This window comes from Fonsecaea monophora, assembly GCF_001642475.1.
Source record: "Fonsecaea monophora strain CBS 269.37 chromosome Unknown Scaff5, whole genome shotgun sequence".
Taxonomy (NCBI): domain Eukaryota; kingdom Fungi; phylum Ascomycota; class Eurotiomycetes; order Chaetothyriales; family Herpotrichiellaceae; genus Fonsecaea; species Fonsecaea monophora.
The window spans coordinates 94874-114472 of NW_019173936.1; the positions used below are offsets into that span (position 1 = coordinate 94874).

The 19599-nt window shown below is 52.3% G+C and overlaps 8 protein-coding genes across 8 annotated transcripts; 5 read left to right on the forward strand and 3 right to left on the reverse strand.

Annotated features, from left to right (window-relative positions):
- Positions 1-1062: 1062 nt before the first annotated feature.
- On the forward strand, positions 1063-5293 carry AYO21_01272 (hypothetical protein; the record flags this gene model as incomplete). Its single annotated transcript, XM_022651255.1, has 7 exons — positions 1063-1820; positions 1870-3650; positions 3801-3962; positions 4153-4307; positions 4364-4925; positions 4952-5097; positions 5147-5293. 7 exons carry the CDS (start codon positions 1063-1065, stop codon positions 5291-5293), a joined length of 3711 nt encoding a protein of 1236 aa, XP_022516228.1.
- A 671-nt stretch (positions 5294-5964) lies between these two features.
- AYO21_01273 (hypothetical protein) lies at positions 5965-6750 on the reverse strand (the record flags this gene model as incomplete). The annotated part of the gene is made up of 2 exons (XM_022651256.1): positions 5965-6476; positions 6543-6750. 2 exons carry the CDS (start codon positions 6748-6750, stop codon positions 5965-5967), a joined length of 720 nt encoding a protein of 239 aa, XP_022516229.1.
- A 1599-nt stretch (positions 6751-8349) lies between these two features.
- On the forward strand, positions 8350-9181 carry AYO21_01274 (hypothetical protein; the record flags this gene model as incomplete). Its single annotated transcript, XM_022651257.1, has 2 exons — positions 8350-8391; positions 8441-9181. The coding sequence occupies 2 exons, from the start codon at positions 8350-8352 to the stop codon at positions 9179-9181; spliced, it is 783 nt and encodes a 260-aa protein (XP_022516230.1).
- Positions 9182-9582: 401 nt separating this feature from the next.
- On the forward strand, positions 9583-10428 carry AYO21_01275 (hypothetical protein; the record flags this gene model as incomplete). Its single annotated transcript, XM_022651258.1, has 1 exon — positions 9583-10428. The coding sequence occupies one exon, from the start codon at positions 9583-9585 to the stop codon at positions 10426-10428; it is 846 nt and encodes a 281-aa protein (XP_022516231.1).
- A 25-nt stretch (positions 10429-10453) lies between these two features.
- AYO21_01276 (hypothetical protein) lies at positions 10454-11301 on the reverse strand (the record flags this gene model as incomplete). Its single annotated transcript, XM_022651259.1, has 3 exons — positions 10454-10549; positions 10699-11098; positions 11195-11301. The coding sequence occupies 3 exons, from the start codon at positions 11299-11301 to the stop codon at positions 10454-10456; spliced, it is 603 nt and encodes a 200-aa protein (XP_022516232.1).
- A 942-nt stretch (positions 11302-12243) lies between these two features.
- On the forward strand, positions 12244-13300 carry AYO21_01277 (hypothetical protein; the record flags this gene model as incomplete). The annotated part of the gene is made up of 3 exons (XM_022651260.1): positions 12244-12933; positions 13072-13199; positions 13258-13300. 3 exons carry the CDS (start codon positions 12244-12246, stop codon positions 13298-13300), a joined length of 861 nt encoding a protein of 286 aa, XP_022516233.1.
- A 704-nt stretch (positions 13301-14004) lies between these two features.
- Positions 14005-16728, reverse strand: AYO21_01278 (hypothetical protein; the record flags this gene model as incomplete). Its single annotated transcript, XM_022651261.1, has 1 exon — positions 14005-16728. The coding sequence occupies one exon, from the start codon at positions 16726-16728 to the stop codon at positions 14005-14007; it is 2724 nt and encodes a 907-aa protein (XP_022516234.1).
- Positions 16729-18022: 1294 nt separating this feature from the next.
- On the forward strand, positions 18023-19264 carry AYO21_01279 (hypothetical protein; the record flags this gene model as incomplete). Its single annotated transcript, XM_022651262.1, has 1 exon — positions 18023-19264. The coding sequence occupies one exon, from the start codon at positions 18023-18025 to the stop codon at positions 19262-19264; it is 1242 nt and encodes a 413-aa protein (XP_022516235.1).
- Positions 19265-19599: the final 335 nt, after the last annotated feature.

A 19599-nucleotide genomic window follows, 5' to 3' on the forward strand; every position in this document is an offset into this window, starting at 1 on the left:
CTGGATCAAAAGTAACGATTCCCACCATTCCCTCCAAGGTTTAGCGTCTTCGGAGTACAAGATTATCCGATCCGGCATATCCTGAAGCAAGCAAAATAGCCGACATTGAAATAACTTGCTCTGTCTACCTTGTCCTCCCTTACCTTGGGCCTCTTGTCGTTTAATAATATCATGTCTCATTGGTTGTCTGTCGATGATCTGGACCATTGCCAGGTTTTTCGGGCTGAGTATGTAAGCATCCCAGGCAGGTACTACAGTAGTGCTAAGACTCCTTTTGGCGTCCAGCCTCAGCCTGATGCTTGTGTAACTTGATTCTTACTGCTCTCCGCCTGACAGATTATATGCCTATTTCAGTTATTTTGTTGTTATAGACGAGATACTTTCAGTGACCATCACGACGCAAGCTTCTCTCTTGACAGCTACTGGACACGGTTGGCTGATTAGACGTCTGGGTTGGTTCCTTCTTCCAACCACTAGCATGAAACCTCTCTGCCAAAGTGTCGCGTACTTTGGGACTCCCAAATGCTGAACAGGTCTTAGACTGCCTCTTACCTGCGAATTGAGCTGACTCCAAACCTGCCTGCACAAATTGTTAACACAAGTACTTTTCATTGCACGTCTGCCTCTGGATCTGTGTCTTCGCCACTGTCCGCCAGCCGCCTCGTTCTACCACCAGCTATTCATGTGAACCACCAGACACTGGTCCCGTCACCTTTCAGCCTCGTTTGCAGCATCCAGACCGCCATGTCAGGACGGCGATCGACCCACCGAGGGCGTGGGCGAGGGAATCCCGCCTTTGGGAAGAGGGCTGTAGGTATGATCAACACCCAACTACGGCTTCTGTTTGTTTACACCTCTTCTCTTGATGAAGGACTAACATCCTGCCGGAACAGAGAGCAACAATTCTTTCGAATCACTTGAGACTGGCGGTGAGTTCGATATTATAATCACGCCCCAGCACCACAAACACCCAACAGAGTCCCTTGCTTTGATTTTGCACGGAACCTAGCCTTTGATCACTCTACCTTTATCGAGATGAAAACTACTGACAACTCTTCAGAAATGAACGCAGAGCTGTCCGAGCGCTTCAAAAGTGTTCGTCACCACTCCAATGTTCGCAGTGCTCGGGATAACACCCTCATTGACGAACCTGGCCCTACCCTCTGTTTGGACATCCGTGACTATCACACAAAGCAAGCACGGATCCAATCTACCTCTGACAAAGATGCCTGGCTCTCTCAAGACGAAATCCCGACAAAGCAGGAGATGGCTGTCGGAGAAGCTACCCTCCTTGCAAACAAGATTGAGGGCCCCTACAAGAGCAAGGACAGATACCTGAAAACTCACCATGCACTACTCCGGGAGGATTCCGTCGGCTGCCTCCGTGATGCGATCCAGGAATTTATTCGGGATCCCACCACCAGTGACACTATGAAGTTCTCGGTGTACGATCAGGTCCACATTGTTGGTTTTACTTTTGCACGTCGAGGAGTTGCTGCCAGGATCAAATTCACCACGCGTCGAGCAGGAAGACGCATTAAATGGGCTAACAGTAAAAGACTGGTCAGTGGCAGTATCGTCGCACTCATACCAGCTAAAACCAAGACCATCGATCTGAACGACATGGTTGTGGCTGTCATCGCGGCAAGGCCGCTGGCTGGGTTGTTGTCTGAACCCCCGGAGATTGACATTTACTTTGCCCGGCCTGAAGAAATCCAGCTCGACCCCCAGAAAGAGTGGCTCATGATTGAAGCAAAGCAAGGCTATTTTGAGGCTTACCGTCACACATTGAAGGCGTTACAAAAGCTTAGCTCAGAGACGTACGTGCTTCGGAAGCAATATTAGCTTGTCTGTGCTAATATGCCCTAGATTCCCCATGAGTGATCATATCTGTCATCTCTCCCCCTCTACCCAACCTCCTGCCTACATTCACGAGAACCCTATTCTCGACTTGAGCGTAGTAGCGGGCCCTGCACAGAAGCAAGAATACTCCAAAGTCGATGTAACCAAAGACTGGCCTCCGACTCCCGCAGACTCGCTAGACGACACGCAGTGGGAGGCTCTGAAAGAGATTCTTACCAAACGACTAGCTATTGTTCAGGGCCCCCCCGGGACAGGAAAGACATATGTCTCGAGAAAAGCTCTTGAAATTCTGCATGCGAATCGGAAGACGGCATCGGATCCGCCTATAGTTATTGCTGCTCAGACAAATCACGCTCTTGATCAGCTGTTGCAGCATATCTCTGTCTTCGAGCCCAATTATGTTCGGTTGGGAGGCCGCTCTACCAATCCCGAGGTCCAGAAGCGGGCATTATTTGCACTTCAGAAAGCGGAACGACTGAGGCCAGTTCCAGGTGGGTCGTTGGGAAAAGCCAGCAGCCTCCTGAACAAACAAATCAATACCATGACTCAGATCTTGGAACCTTTTGCCATGTCAGGGCCGGACCCGTGGTCCACAGATCAGGTGTCTGGACCTCAGGTTCTCGAAAAGCTAGGAGCTATCAGCGCTCAACAAGCTCGATCACTCGAAGATGGTGCATCCCAATGGGTCTCGGCAACCACCGCAGCAGAAGGTCCCTTACAGTTATGGTTGGATAAAGCGCTTGTACCATTCGAGGTCGACTATACAGAAGAAAACTACGGCTTCGAGGAAGTTGAAGATAACGATCTCGAATTCGAGCAGCTCAGAGAAAACGAGGACTCTACAGGAGTCAATGATGAAGAAGACATTGAGATGCTCAGAGGCCCGTGGAAAGAACTCCGCGACAGATTTACTGTTCAGCCTCCTTCATCAGCCGATCTTGCTAGAGCGACAAAGTTGCTGGATACTGTTTCAGATTTGTGGAAAATCGGTTATTACTGGCGTGGTCCTGTTTACCACGTTATTCAGTCACGAGCCAAGGATGCGATTACAGCCAAATTTCGGGAGGCAGCCGAGAACTACAATCGGCTCGTCAAAGACTACCTCATTGGCAAATGGGAACAAGATATCGTTTATCTCCAGCGATCTGCCATCATCGGTATGACAACTACTGGATTGAGCAAATACAGACCTCTCGTGGCAGCTCTCAAACCAAAGATTATCCTCATCGAAGAAGCGGCTGAGGTGCTGGAAGCTCCTGTCGCGGTCGCATGCGTGGAAAGCCTCGAGCATCTCATCCTGATTGGAGATCATCAACAGCTTCAGGGCCATTGCAGCGTCAGAGAACTAGAAGGTAACCCTTTCCATCTGAATGTGTCACTGTTTGAAAGACTTGTGCGGAACAACATGTCATTCAGAATATTGCTCCAGCAGCGACGAATGATGCCCGAAATTAGTCGACTCATCTCCGTTCTCTACCCACATCTGAAGGACCACCCCAGTGTCATCGACCGGCCAGTCCAGTCGTGGGGTATGGGCAAGATCAAATCATTCTTCTTCGACCACGAATGGTGGGAAGCGAAAGACGAGTCCCTCTCAACGTATAACTCTGAAGAGGCCAAATTCATCGCTGGCTTCTACCTCTACCTTTTCAGGAACGGCATCAGCCCTTCGCGGATCACGGTACTGACATTTTACAACGGACAGCGCAAACGCATAGTCGCTGAGCTGAAAGCATTCCCTGAATTTCGGAACGCTTGCAAGATGAATGTGAAAACAGTGGATTCATGTAAGTGATGGTCTCTTACCGCCCTTGTTTTGCATTTTGATTCTCGGTGGGAGCCTAAGGTTGTGCACTTGTGGCCTGTCCTAGCACTCCGTCAACCTTGTCCACCCATTGACTGATTTCTCTGGCAACTCAACTCTAACCTTACCTTAGACCAGGGAGAAGAAAACGATATTGTCATTCTGTCTTTAGCCCGAAACAATGAGGAAGGCAAGATCGGGTTCTTGTCCAATGAAAACAGAACCTGTGTAGCTCTATCCCGGGCGAAATACGGCTTCTATCTCTTTGGAAACGCCAGAATCCTCATGAACGGAAGTGACTTGTGGCACACTGTCCTGACTTTACTCGAAGCAAATCCCAGGCGACTTGGGGGTGTGCTTCCAATACAGTGTCAACCCCATGGCAGGACTACTCTTGTTAGATATCCAGGAGATTGGGAAAACAACGGAGGTGGCTGCATGCTGCCCTGCGACATGACTCTGCCCTGTGGTCACTGTTGCCCTAGTCTCTGCCATCAACACCCACTTGACGGCGTCCAATGCACGCTCGACTGTCGCGAGACGCTCATATGTGGCCATAGGTGTGGTGGCCGATGTTCTCAAATATGTTTTTGCCCTTGTGATGAATTTACCAAGTTCAGGCAAGCTGAAGCAACGACGAGTGAGACTGTTGGATCGTTGCCGGCGCAAACTGTTGAAAGAGGCCACAAAGATAAGGAGGTACCGGTTGCAACGGTCTTTGATCAGACACTTGCCCGCTTACCTCCGCAGGATATCCCTCTCGAGGCTAGAACTGGGGTTGGTCCACCACATATCTCAACGTTAGGCTATCGCATCGATGCATCGCTTCCAACCCGGCCAGAACCGCCAAAGGTTGATGGCCAACGAGGAACAGGTTGGAGTTCGGCATCCCAGAAGAATAATCAGTCGGACTCTCTGTCTCCGGTCAAGCAATCTGAGCTCCGGAAAGGCTGGAAAGACTTTGCTAAGGGCGGATTTGTTGCTGACGACGAACGTCTAAATTTGCTCACCTCGCAATCATCGCCTGGCCAGCAGCGCAGTGAACTCCTTTGGGTCGACACGCCTCCATCTACGAGGGCTCATTATGGACCTCAGAGAAGCTCTCAAATTATCCCAAACCAGGAGGAAGCTGCTATGGCCATAAGCGATGGCAGAACGGGATTCTTGCAAGAATTGCAAGCCGAGTCGGCGGCACACGAGAACGCGTTGTTGCCCGCCGAGATTCTTGGTGGTCAACTGGGAGACGATGTTCAAGCAAGTGAGTCCAAATGTCACGTGTTCCAGAAGTGATGGGAAAGTCGAAGAATGACCAGTTGAAATTCAACTTGAGGCCGAGCATTGCCATAGAGCGCAGTAAACTGAGCATTCTGGATACGAAACAGCTATCAGTTATCAACGCAGATCAAGCACGACGTGTGCGACTGACGACAGTATGGATGTCTTGGGGGAGTTTGATGTGGCTTTTGGAAAACCCTGAAGGATCATGGCGGGGATGACAAAACCGTCATTCATGGACTGGTGGCTGTTGGAGTGAAAGTAGACAACATGGAAGAATTCGGTCAACAACAACGGGAAAGCCCAGGCATGGTCGCCCACGGCATTGAGCAAGGGATATGGCCAGAGTAATCCTGCACTCATATTGGTATTGGCTTCATCAAATCATGAGCTGAAATTGAGAAGTAACTCTACAGGGTAATTAAAGAGACTTCGAATTGCTTGCTTTGTGCAATGCGTTGATCTCGACAGTGGCGCGTTCCTTTCCCCAACACCAGGCAGACAGGAGGCCTTATAGCTCCAGACACGACCGTTGTCTGGCCCCTCGTTCTTTTCGACATGGCTAGAGATGAAAAAAAATACATGCTTCAAGTGTTCATCCACAAAAACTCGACGCGTCGAAATGGACGCGAAGCGGCGTATGGTTTCATTGCGTCGTGGGCCAAGAGGAAACCAAAAAAACTCCCGCAACTTCTATGCAATGGTGTCTCGCTGTGACCAAACAGCCAATCCAGGGAAATTCCGCCTTCTGGGTGCGCTAAGGTGTAGGAAATGGCATCGCTTTACTCGTCTGTTGTCGCAGTCTTGGGTGGCATCTTCCTCCGAGCCGAGGTCGTGACCTGGGCGACTGGCGGTATCGACCTTCAATGCCAACTCCAATGCTGCAGAACATAGGTGGGTGGATAGGAGATTTTTGTCTCGCTCTAGGTCGGTCCTGTCAAGGCCGGAAGCCCTTTAGTCAGTCCCACCCGAGCCCATTCGTCATATCCAATATATCGTTTTACACAACTTTCTCATCATAGTCATAGCAGTAGCAGACCAAGAGCCACGGCGAGCGCAGTGCTCAAATACCCGAACCGGCTGCTTGACAACTCTATTGAGTCAGACGCCAGTGCGGAAGTCGTGAAGATCAGGTCGCTCGTAATCTGACTCGAGTTGAAGCAGTTGCTGGCATTAACTTCCGGGACGTCCTCGGGATCAGCAAAGGTAATGTCGACACAGTTATACAGCGCGGCACCATGGACTGCAGTCTCGATGAGCTGGATCGTTGCATTATCTCCAACGTTGACTGTGATGTTGGCTGGGAGAGGAACCTGGGGGAAGCAGAAACTTCCTGGGTATGGATCTTTGCTAGGTCCGATGATTTGAACCCCGCTTAGCATAACGTTGGACATATTTTGAGGGGTTGTCCCCAAACCAAGGTTGATGTAAATGAAGGCTGTTCCATGGCCTTGGAACCAGCCAGGCTGAAACGCGACCGCGCCGCCTTTTACTGGCCATTTGGTGCGATTTTGAGAAGTTGGCATACCGCCGCCTGCAAAAATCAGTCAGGTCAGTGACTCTCGGGAATGCGGTCGAATATTTGACGGGTAACACATACATGGATACATCCACTGCATTCCATAGGGATAAAGGTAATCCTGCTGTTCCACGGAGTCTCCAATCGCATATTGTCCAAGACCATTTGTCTCTACCGTCGTGCCATTCGACACCAAATTGTCGCCCCTCCAGCCAGGATATGTAATGACTGTGTGCGCAGAGATTAGGCTGACAAGCGAGAGGAGAGTAAGTGCCGTTCTGCAAGACATCCTGACAACAACAAGACCTCTCTGTTTGACGTCGGCAGCCTTCCTCGGACTGCAATATGAACGGTGTCGAGACGAAGATGTCACAGTCAAGTGGTCTTCACGAGTTGCTGACTTGGTGGCCGATGTGGTCGAGGGAAAACTTGAAAGGTAAGGCCAACAAGGTCGCAGGTGGGGAGCTTTGTCGAGATGGAAGTCCGTCGAGAGGTCATGATAACGAGCGCATTGGGTTGTTATTTAGGTCTGATCCCCTGTTGCTGGGAGGGGATGGGGTACTGCAGGGCATGATTAGGCCAGACGGTCAACCGCCCAGAGATGAAGCTTGGAAACGCCGTGACTGGGCGTTCTGGGCACTCGGGATATGAGAGTTGTCTGCATGGCGAGCTGTGAGTGGTTTGTGAGCACGGGTGGCACTTTTCGGAGAGTGTGAAAAGGCAGGAAACAGGGTTGACAGGTCTAGAGCAGCTGTGATGGCGCATCTGATTCGACCCGAGGCACGAAAGAGCACCAGGTAGTGAAAGTCCGTGTGCGGGGATCAATTGGCCAGAAGGAGGATTAGGTGGGTTGGTGGTGGACGGATGCTGCCCGAGTCTGGCTAGAAAGTAACTGCAGAAGCTGCGTTAAGCGCCGAGATGTGACAAGGATAAAGGGGGGATGCAGTTGTTGGTTCCACCACATCCACACTTGCAGTCACTTCACCTGCACTGCGCTGGTCTTCCTTCCCCGCTGTGCCCGCGCCTACCTTGCCACCTTCACTGTCCCACCCCTTCGACAGACGAGCAGAGATAATCATCTCAATAATCTTCTCCAAGTTCTCAGGCGGCTGCACAAATTGCTCAGCACTGAGCAAATCAGGAGAGGTAACATCAATCAGTCACCTTGTCAAGCCACCTATGGAAACGCGCACGCCACCAGTCAATCGGAATTCGCGAGCGGACAAACAGCTTGTCTTAGGTCTTACTCTTACTTCGGACCACGGCTTTGCTAACTTATGTAACTGGGGGCCTGAGCACTTTGTGTAGCCAAATGTTCCTTACACTTGCTACCACCTCATTGGTCAACACTAGGCTTACCCCCAAATCCGACTTTGCTACTCTTGGTCTGTTCTTGGAATGTCCTTGTTCCACTCTGGCAAGGCTAACTTATAACATGCTCTCACTGAACCGCTTCCTTCAGCCTCGCGTTCAACGTCCATCTTGATCAACAGAACTCGTTCATATAGTCCGTTGAATTCGAACCCTTTAGCCGGGATTCTGAGTACCAGAACAGTCCCATCCGTCGCCTGCCATGTCCTTTCGTCCGCTTCTCGCTGTTCTCCTTGAGAATGGCTCAAGTAAGCCAATTTGAATGCTTCCGGACGAGTGCAACACCGACCATTGCCGTGTTGCTTGCAAACAATATGTTGTAAATGACCATGGCTTACAAATATGAAAAGGTAAATAGAAACTTAGAGGGACAGAACCGTCTATATATTGAGTGAAATCGCCATGTCGTTGTTGACGGAAACCATCAATCAGCGACCTCAGCAATATCTCATCAATACCACATCTGACGAGAACAGACACCACAGAACACAGCTGCTGAAACATCATCAAGGTCAAAATGCCATCTTATCTCGTGACAGGCGCCAACCGTGGCCTTGGGGTAAGTCCGCCACCGACGCATTGAACCAGGCTCTGCTAATTCTCTACAGTATGGGTTCGTGACGTTTCTGGCCAAAAATCCAGAAAATACAATTGTCGGCATTGTCCGAAATAAGGAAGCCGCAGACAAGTCGGTTGCTGCAGATGGCCTCAAGAACGTTACCATGATCCAGGCCGAAGTCGTCGATCTCAAGTCGCTGTTGGCGGCCAGAGAAAAAGTGGCACACATCACTGGCGGTTCCCTTGACTATCTAATCAACAATGCGGCCTATATCGACCACACAAGCCAGGGCAAAAGTCTCGATGACTTTGAAGACTCGCCCGAAGCTCTGGACAAAGCTCTCGTTGACTCGTTCAACGTCAATGTCGTGGGAGTGATCCACGTCATCAACGTCTTCCTTCCGCTCATCAAGAAGGGGACCCAGAAGAAAGTGGTCGTGATCTCCAGTGGAATGGCTGATCCCGACCTCGTCAACTCGGGGATCTCCACCGACGCGCCTTACACCATCAGCAAGGCTGCGGTAAACATGGCCATCTGCAAATACAATGCAAAGTACAAGAAGGAAGGTATTCTGTTCTTTGCGCTGTCGCCCGGCGTGGTCGCGACCTGGGAGGGAACACAGGAGCCTCCTTCAGTGATACAGGACCTCAGAAAGATGGTTCCAGATTGGCCAGGCCCTCTGACTCCTCTGGAGTCGGCCGAGGCCTGCGTGAAGGTGATGCACGATTTCAATGCGGAAGAACATGGTGGCTCTTTTGTGTCCCATCATGGCAACAAGCAGTGGCTGTGAGATGAGGGGAGAATATCCAGGCAGTCTGAACACTAACCGCAGCGGGTGGAGGAGTGCTACAGGGCATGCTGGCAACCACTAACCGGTTGATCTTCGGGAATACGCCCCGACAATTCACACAATTCGGGGTTCAAAGTAAATACATTTGGTATGAATAGAATATCCTGCAACTGCAGGTAATTCCTTGCGCGAGGCCAACAATTACCCTTGAAAATGCTTGCGTGGCATAGGCAGTCAAATGTACCTTGTACCATATGCAGCATTCTTCTAGCTGTTCCATCCCGCGCTCTCCCCACGATTTCCCTCACTCCTCGCTCCCTCTTTGCTGCTCACTAGACTGCTGCTCCTATCATAACCCTTCCTTGAGGTTCGACTCGTGGACGTGAACTCGGGGGGAGAAAATGCCTCATACGAGCCGCAAGAAAAAAAAACCCCACAGCAACAAGAGGAGGGAAATCGTGGACCAAGATGGCTGGACGAGGATCACGACCAGCTCTTCGACGCCTCTGACGGTCGCGCCGCAGGATCAGACCCAGAGCGAGTCGGGCCAGGTCTCTACTTCGAGTGTCGCCGTAGGCGCATCCCTCCCGCTTCCAATGCCGGCCGCCCAGGGATCCTCGCTGGAGAGTATGCGCGCGCAGTTTGCAAAAATCGAGACGAGATGGCAAGACACGGACCTATGCAGGAGCGTCGAGCAGATGCTGAGAGAAAGGATCCTGACTACTGGTGGCGGGGAATATCACATTGCCAACTGTGCTCTGTTCGGGACGGGCAGCTTCTGCGGCGACGCGGTCCACTGGGTCGACAGGCACGAGTCGGCGTATTTCCAGCTGGCGGCTTTCCGGACCGTGGTCAGGACCATAGAACGACTGCAGGGCCATGTGCCGCAGGCTTATGCCCAGGAACCGTACTACAATGATCTCGACGTCCTTTTTCTCGCCAGCTTGGATGTCACGAAAGTCGACCACCCGAAAGGATTCGAGCTGCTTGATCAGAACTCGTTCGTCTACTCGCCAGCTGCGGAACAAGAGGTTGAGAGCCAGATTGTATCCCGCGCCCCACGGATCTGGCTGCACAGGTCTTTCGACCATTCGCTTCTGGGCGACAAGGAATCAATAAGCCGGTTCAAAAGGGACTATGAACAAGCAGTCCTGCCTGAGTTGGACCTCAAAAACTTCCCATTCCACGGATCTGTGATGTGGTGGCGCGGAAAGGATGACACGTACAAGCAAATCCAGACCGAGTGAGAAGGTCTATTACTTCATACCTGAACTACTTGATCTCTGCGCTTTTGGTAACTGTTCCAAAAGCATCGTTTAGCTCCTTCAATGTTGCTTCGGTCAACTCGGCACCGCCAAATCCAGGAATCTATCAAAAGGTTAGAACCTTGTGTCGGTCTGTGGAAAAAAGGAGGTGGTATGTCACGAAGCACGAGTACAAGACCAAAGACCTTGTCCTCCTCAGACACGTGTTTGGTCTTGCCGGCAAAGGGTTTCAAACGGTCAAGAGAGACTTACATCTCGATCGCCGATGGCGTCGCTGGCCAACACGACGTTGTATCCCAAGTCATTGCCTGCTCGGGCCGTGGTGCTCACACAAACATGTGCCATGTAGCCTGTCAGAACCGTCTTCTTCCCCCTCTCCCCTAGACTCGTCAAGTACTCATGCAAATCCGTGCCAGTAAAGCTGGAGATGGCTTGTTTCTCGATCACCTTTTCTCCCGGCCGGGCTTTCAACTCGTCGAATTCCTCCGCCAGAGGGGTGTTGGGAGTGAATATCGGAGCGCCCTCTGGAGTCTTGTGGACGACGTGAACGATGTTTTTCCCATCTCCAGCCGCACGGTATTTCTCCAGCAGCGAGGCAATTGCCTTTCGCGTCTGGTCGACGTTGACTGTCTTGAGGTTGCCTTGGGCGTATCTGAGCCAAAGTCAGGATCAGACAGGGAGAAGAACACGAGCCGAGGATGTGTTGGAAGGGGATTTCGGTTGCAGCCAATGGACTCTTCAGACATACTCATTCTGCGCATCAATGATGATCAACGTGCTGTCGCTTGGGGAAGCTGTGGCGGCCGGAGCGCCGAGCATCTCCCTCAGAGATTTGACCTGTGTCGCTGAGGCCATTGTGTTATGGTGATCTGTTGGTTTATGTGTAAAATGGATGTCCTCGGTCACCAAGTCAAGAGGTGGGAAGCGGCGTTGTGTTGCGGCTTAACGGGTGTTTATATACTACCTAGGTACGTATGTGTGTGTGAATGTGTCGTTCCTTCGTCGGTCAATCACATCATCGCTAACCCTTTCCCTTTCCGCTCCCAAACTCTTATTTGATTTTCTGGAGTCTTTTGGAAATCTATCCCCCTCCCCCCATTCACGATCTTACTTACCACCACGCGAGAAAAGGAAGGAGGGGAGGGGGGATTTGCCCGCCTGCCCGGGACCCACGCTCGCTTGTACTCCGGGCACCAGGTACCCACTGAGCCACTCGACTTATTCGTCATTGTTTGGTCGTCTTGGTTGTCCTCGGTAGAGAGCAGTTACTGGGCAACTACTGGGTAACTAATTAGGTAAGAAGTTGGGCAGTGGTTCATGGACTTACATATGAAACTTAGATGAAAGTGAATGAAGTCGGGGGTCGAGTGACTTGGTGTTTACTCATCAGAAGAGATTCGTTGGTAGTAATTAGTAGTGAGGGTTCGTTCGATTCGTGTTCGGCGGTAAAAAGTCTTATTTGTCCCTACCCCGAGTAACTGGGTTTACCGTTGCTGCAACAGAGTATTTGCGGAACTTATTCCTTCAAATTGACTATTACGGCAACACTTCACCCAGGCATCATATCTGGAACCATTTTCAATCCCTCTGCTGCCTCTCGTGTCCCTATCGTAGCCTGGTCACGTGCCAAGCATGTTCAGACAGCCGGGGGAGACGAAATGTAAAAGCAGCCACAGCTCCTGTTCTTTGCGGTCTAGTGTAAAACGATCGACCCCTTGCTGCTTCAACCACATCAAAACGTCAAAGGAGGCGTAACCAACGCATCCTCACTCAACAATTTTTTTTTTTTTGACAAGCATGAGGAGAAAGCCTGGCAATATATCCGCACTCATGATCGTGCGCAGCAGGAGAACGCTGCTCTACTCTCTGGGAGTGGTGATGCTCCTGATCTACACTCTGTATCTATGGAGGACGCCCTCGCGGCCGTTGCCGCCCATGCCAGGCACCTACCAATACTTCTCGGAGATAAACTTCGAGTACCACACACACAGCTTCGGCGCCATCAGCCATTGTGATCCGAGGTTTGCGCCCTCGCAGGCTCCGGGTATCGATGAAACGAAGAAGGCACTATTCGCGCTAATGAAGACGTACGCCGCGACGATGAAGGAGCTTCACGCCGAGAGTTGGATCGCGCACGGCACCTTGTTGGGGTGGCACTGGAACCAGAAGTTTTTGCCCTGGGACAACGATATCGACGTCCAAATGTCGATAGAAACGCTGGCGGCGCTGGCTACCGCCTATAACATGAGCGAGTACCAGTACCCCGTGGCTGGTGAGGACAGGCCTCGAACTTACCTCTTGGATATCAACCCACATTACACCATCGCATCGACGCGCGATGTAGCAAACAAGATCGACGGCCGCTGGATCGACACTACAAACGGAAAGTATATCGATATCACCGCCATCCACGTCAGCTCTGGAAAGACGCAACATATCCCGTTCGACCAGGGCGTTCTCTTCTCCAAAGACGGTCATCGATACCGGGTATGTACAAAAATCCATCATATTCACTGCTCCTCCCTCCCTTTTCCGAAGGTTTTGGGGGTTAGGGAGGGGCCTCGGGGCGGCGGCCCCCTTTGGGCTTGAAATGGCTGATTAGGAGCTAACGGCGTTGAGTTACAGAGCGAAGATTTATTCCCCTTGCAGGATACCACTTTCGAGGACATTGGCGTCAAAGTGCCGCGCAATCCGGCCAAAATCCTAGCCGAGGAGTATGGGAAACGGTCCCTGACCAAAACGCGCTTTCACTGGTATGATATATCTTTGAACTATTATCCCGCTCTCAAGTTTTCTAATATCCGCTCACAGGCACCGGTTCAACAAAGCCTCGAGACTGTGGGAAGCCGAGTAGGCTGGGGCCTTGTGTCTGGAGACCTCCGCCAGGCCAATCGATCCACAACACTCCGATCTGGTTCCCCGAGCCTCTCTCACGACCACAATCCTGGCGCCAGATGAAGCCCCATGGTGCCTGCACCAAGCTAGTCGGATCAGAGGCTCACCAGTCGCCATGATGTGATGGCCACCCCCTCCATATTCAACCGGATAACCCGTCAAGGACGGCTGTGACGACCACCCAGTCCGTATAACACCCATGAGCACACTAACAACCCCTCGAAACGGGAAAGAAAAAATGGAATACGATTTCAGGGAGGGGGAGTGAAATAGGGAGACTATGGCAGTGACAATGACAATAACAGCCACGGGCTCAGCATATGCCACACAACATACACTTGCAAGTCCTTCACACGGCTCGAAAGTGCGCAAGACATCGTCTATGCCAGCCGTGTTCTAAACGGCCATTAAAATTCCTGAGGACCCACCTCCCGGTGGCGGTTTACATCTATTCATTTCATTCATTGGGGTTCCTGCTCCCTTTCCTTCACAGATCCTGTACAAGTTCCAACCAAATATACTATACAGGCAGTGAAGCAGTCCTAGTCCAGCTACACGCTCTTCTGTCTCGTCTCCCTTTTGCAAGAGCGAGGATATATCACACATTATTATGACGGTCGACAAAGAATGTCCAAGGCTCTAGCGCCTCGAGCCTTGCACCGTTCAGCCATACGCTTGGTTCACGCGCACCAGTTCTCCCAATGCCGGCCGCAGTCGACTTGTACTAGGAGGAGGGCTTGTTCGAGCGATCAGACTTTCCCTCGAGCCCGTCCTGCTGTGCGGTGGCGGTGGAGGCGGCGGTCGTTGCGGTCGTGGGGGGAGACTTTGTCTGGGGGCTTGGGAGGTGCGGTTCGGAATGGACGGATCCCACGGCGGTAGTGGTCCTTGGTGACGGTCATGCGGCCAGGTATACTTTTGTCGGCTCACGGGCAGGAGGTGGGTGGTGTTATTTAGTTCTACTGCCTGGGTTTGGTGGCGTTGGTTTAGTGGCTGTGTCAGAGACTGGCTTTCAGCGTTGTCATCCTCATTCTCATTATCATCATCGTCGACTTCATCTTGCTCTTGCTCTATTTCTTGTTCTCGTTCTTCTTCGTTACGGTCGTTGTCGTTGCCGTTATCGGCGTCACCGTCTTTGACTTGCGCCGGAACCGTCTGTTTCTCAGCCCGAGTCATCGCTCCAAACGCTTCGAAATCATCCACCACCTCCTCCCCGTCGGGCCCATCGAAGATCAGCTCGACGTGATCACCGTCCGGGTGATGGAGGGTCGAGGTGGCGCGGATCCGCGCCAGCCGGCCGTACGTCCGCCGCTGTCTGATGCCCGCGGCCGTGTTGGCTAGGGCGACGTACGCGGGGCGCGAGTTCTGCGCCAGCGCCACCAGCTCGGAAATCGAGTCCCAGCTGTCCGACGACTGGCGCTTTGCCATGACAAACGCGATGTGGCCGATCGCCAGGACGATGTGCGCTAGGAGAACCACCATCGAGAGGGCCCCCGTGAGGCTCTTCTTCAGGGCGAAACCCGTGATTTCCATCTTGACTCGCAGGGTGGTGGTCGATGAGTCTGGAAGAGGGGGCCGCAGGGCATCATGCTCGGCAATGATGCGCTTGTCAAAGTCCGGGAGTGGATCGAATAGCGAGAACGACCATTCTGACGGGGATCCCTTGGTGGTGGTGTCGAAGACGCGGTATGTTCCACTTCGGGCGAGTCCGTCGGTGATGACACTGCTGATGATCGATTCGAGGAGCACGGTCCTGCTGATTCCCAGCTGGCCGTCGTTGACCCATGCCTGTGCCAAAGACGATTCAGCCTGTGTCTGCGAAGACAGGTCGTCAGCGAGACCGGAGGCACTGATGACACTCTCCATCGTGGAAGGGTTCCAAGTCTCTGCGCCAGGATCTGCGTCGTCAACAACTGGATTCAGCATGTTCAACCAGTCGTCATTGAACGCGACTCGCCCATTTGTGGCTGGTTGCGGCTGGCCCTCCGGTATAGCAACCCACGATGGCGTCCGGGCCCCGTAGTCTATATTCCACGGGTACCAGCCGGTCCAAAAGGAGTATTCGTCGGTGTACACTGAGGTCGGGACCCAGCCCGCCTGAGCAGAACATGCCACAACAACCCTTGACTTCGACTGTTCGTCCCATGCGGATTCAAGCACGGCTCCGATGCTGACCGTGCCGAACTGGTCCGGTAAGTGGACCCATTGGAAGCGAATGTGGTCAACGGTTGTGGCATTGAGACTGTCAACGGTCAAGTTCGCGCCCTCGACGTAGTCAAAGCGGCCGCTGATGGCTGGGAAACGAATCGAATTTGCACCCGCGGAGAGGTTTTGGGGCTCGCCACATCTGATGGTTGTGATGGCAGAGAGTGCCTCGACACCGATTTTGCGGTCATCGACTTGTCTATCAGAGACCTTCATGTGAGACTCCAACGCTGTCCACCACTTGTTAGCTATTCTTTGCATCAGTGTCGAAGGTGCGGCGTGAGGCTGCACAAAGAAGGTAGCGGTGCCAGGGCTAAAGGCAGTGACATTTCTGGCGTTACCCAAAAGATAACGGGGCGGAATGGGAGAGGAGGGACTGCTAACAGGCCAGTAGAACCGAGATCCAGATAGCTTCTTAGCATAAGCAGGGACGTCAAAAGTTTGAAAGTTGGTGTAGTTCATTCTGCTCCAATGCTCTCGAATAGAAAGGTAGCCTCCGGCAGGGCATACAGCGAGCTCAGTAGATTGTGAGCCATTGCACATGTTCCGCACTGCTGATGCACTGCTTGAGATGTCGGAGGGCCAAAAGTCGGCCTGCGAGCCATTGAGATAGAATTGCGTTCCGCCAGCTTGCCAGGTTTGGGACGAGGGGACAATCAGTGTGGCACTTGAAGGGCCTGCAAGGGCTGCTATGAGTCCTGCCACGCAGAGAAGGATCACAAACCCGGCTTTCCTGAGCCTGTGGCCGGGAGTCATGACGTTCAACAATCCACCACGGAACTCCTTCGTGAAGAAGAAATCAAAACTGCCAAAGTTGAAGCCTGACCCGACCAGCCCCAGCGGGAGACCACCCCCATGCAGCAACTCATGCCTGATGGCGTGGAAGACAATAACGGATAAGCTGGCAACGATAAAAAGTTCATGGATCTTGGCGGCAATTTGAAAGCTCGTCAATGTGATGGTCTCGGAGGCGAAGTCCGCGCCGATGTAGGTGCCGTGAAAGCTCAGAGTGAGAATGACAACGGAGATTGCAATAGGAACAACGTGGGGAGCGCAACGCCACAGAGCTTTCCAGGTCGAACTCGACACAATGACCTTCTTTTGCTCTGCATAGTGCTGAACAACTCGTTGACGGTGAAGGGGTAGAAGAGGCAAAAGGGAAAATAGTCTGGAAAGCAACGACATGACGTGGGAAAGGATCCAGGGACATACTGAAGAGCGCAGTCTACCGAGCACAGCATGGGGAGTCGAGGTAGACATAGGCACGAGGCATCTGGGGAGCACATTGGGCTGATCGAATAGACGACGGAACTTGTAACACAGCGCACCGAGGCGTTTCTGTTGGACTGGCCAGGGCTTGATTTAGTGTCTCAGTGCGCCTGGGAAGGACAAGTAAGTGATACATGATGGCCTGTAGAGACAGTCTGATGTTCCTCGAGCTGGTCAGGATCGAAGGGTGTGACGCCATGCAGGGTATAGAAGGGAGTTCGCCAGCGTCAAGGTTGCATTGGCTGGCGCTTGTAGCATATTGTTCTGAAACACACTGGAGGACCACATGCGGGCACACACGCCTCAATGTAGGCTGTTTTTAAAGTGATAAGATGGGTCGCTTGACGCTGGGGGCGGGCTTGGTCATGACTGCCTACAAGTAGGTAGAGTGGTTGCGACATGCGTGTGGAAATTGGTCAGGGTGGCTGGTGGTTGAGGTCGTTGATATCAAGTCCATCATCTAATCTTTCTTTTTCTTTCCTTTTTTTTTGGTTTGTGTAGCGGATACAGCACAGGTAGGTCCTTGTAGGCCCTTGGAAAAAATCATGCTGCTCGTGTCAACATCTCGTGCAGTGCTAAGAGCAAACTGTCTGCACGAGCTTGGGTTGACTGGGGTTGATCAGCGAAGTACAAATAAGAAGTTTTGAATGACAGCTCGGTTAAGCAAGCCAACCAGTTTGTGGGCACGAGGGTCAACGGGCGTTGCAGGGGCCACGGCTGACGATTCCGTGACGAATTATGACCAGGTGACCGGGGGTTGGTGGCCACTTCAGCCCTTTCTGGCCTTCCTATTAGTGGCCCGTGGCCCCCCATGTCCCCTGTAATCTGTTGCCCCGTTTGCCTGTCAAGCTCCCGCACGGAACGAGCGGCAAGTCTCCGGCGCCCCTGAGCCCTGAACCCTGAGTCGCGCTTCCAGACCTCTAGAGGCAGAATGCTCCTCCAACACACAGCGCTCATTATTCATTTAGTTCCCAACTACCAGCAACTAGGCTCTAATGAAACCAGCTCACATTCCTTCCACCTGGCAGTAGTGGCCAGGTTGGCTACAGGTAGGTAGGGCACCATGGACCTCGCCTACGATAGGCGCTCGCTTTGGTGGGAAAACAGGATCAATACTACTCCTGCATAGGTAGGTACAGTAGGTTGATGGCAACTTGCCAGAGGCTTTTCAGCTTCTATCCCCAGAACTGCGAATACTTTTGTACAGGAAATGTTCGTCCTGAGACAGGCTTCTTCTTGGACGAAGCCATTTCGTTACCGTATCGGAGTCCGGACAATCTGGGTTCTTCTAGCATTCTCAATCTTTTATGCCCTCGCGCTGTTGTATTCCCGCTCCATCAGTTTTCGCGATTCTTCGTCTGTGTTCTTTGATCCCAGGCGCGCATATGATCATGTGTACTCGGCTCATCGTGCTGAACAGGCGGAAGAGTACATCACCTCCATCGGTCGCTCGGAGCGACATGCGCCCAACCATTCCGAGCCTCCTTTGCTATGCCTGGGCATCGCCACGGTAGCACGTCGGGGCACTCAGTATGTGCGGACCACGGTGGGATCCTTGTTCGCAGGACTGTCCGAGGAAGAGAGAAGTGCCATCTTCTTTGACCTGCTCATCGGTCATACCGATCCAGCCAAACACCCGGTCTTTGCCGAACACTGGCTCGATGTCCTACCGGACCGGGTACTACAATACCCAAACGACACGGCAGAGCTGGACCAGCTCCGCGTATGGGAGGAAGGAGGGTGGTACAGGAACAAATCTATCCACGACTACAGATATCTGTTGAGGGACTGTTATGATACTGGGGCTCAATATGTCGCCATGGTCGAGGATGATACCTTGGCTGTTGAAGGCTGGTTCGGGCGCTTGGTCGATGCTCTCGCCATCGTCAGGGTGAAGATGGGTGGCTCCCACCCCGAACGACGTTGGCTCTATCTTCGTCTCTTCTACACGGATGACCTCCTGGGCTGGAACAGCGAGCAGTGGCACATATATCTCTTCTGGTCTTTCAGTGTCTGGAGTGCCACCATGACAGTCCTGTTGACAGCGAGAAGACGATTCCCAAGACAGTTGGAATTCTTCAACCACGAAGTGGTTGCCGCCATCGCCGTCGTGTGCATCCCAGCCATGGTCCTCTTGATCTTCCTCATGGGGAAACAGACCACGCTGCCTCTGCGGCCCGGGGTCCGAGAAATGAACAAGTACGGATGCTGCTCGCAAGGCTTCGTCTTCCCCCGGGACATGGTGCCAGTGGTCCTGGATAAATTGCGCATCGAGACAAAAGGCCTGGTCGACATGCAGATGGAGAAGATTGCGGATGCTGGAGCCTACATTCGCTGGGCCATTGTCCCGCCCCTTGTGCAGCACATGGGAGCGACCAGTTCCAAAGGCTACGGCTTTGACGACAATGCTCGGCGAATATGGAGCTTCCGCTTTGAAGAATATCCCTTTTGACTAGTAGTAAGAAATAGTGCCCAAGGGTCTCAAGCCCCCTGGTTATTTAGTTTTGAGTGGTTTGCATGTATATTGCCAGATGTCAATGCATATATTCACCTAGGTATCTTTTGTAGGATAAGAGTTGGAAATTGTATCTTCGACAGGGAATCATATCTCATACCGTGACACAGCAATGTAACGTTGACAACCTGTTTGTGACTTTGGACAGAGTTGAACCTATCGAAAGGAACATACTCGGTATACTTGGTGCACCTTAACATCATGCGTTTCTCGGACGGCACGGTTGGGTGGGTATACTCGGCACAGGCACCGATCAAGAGCAAAAGGGTCAT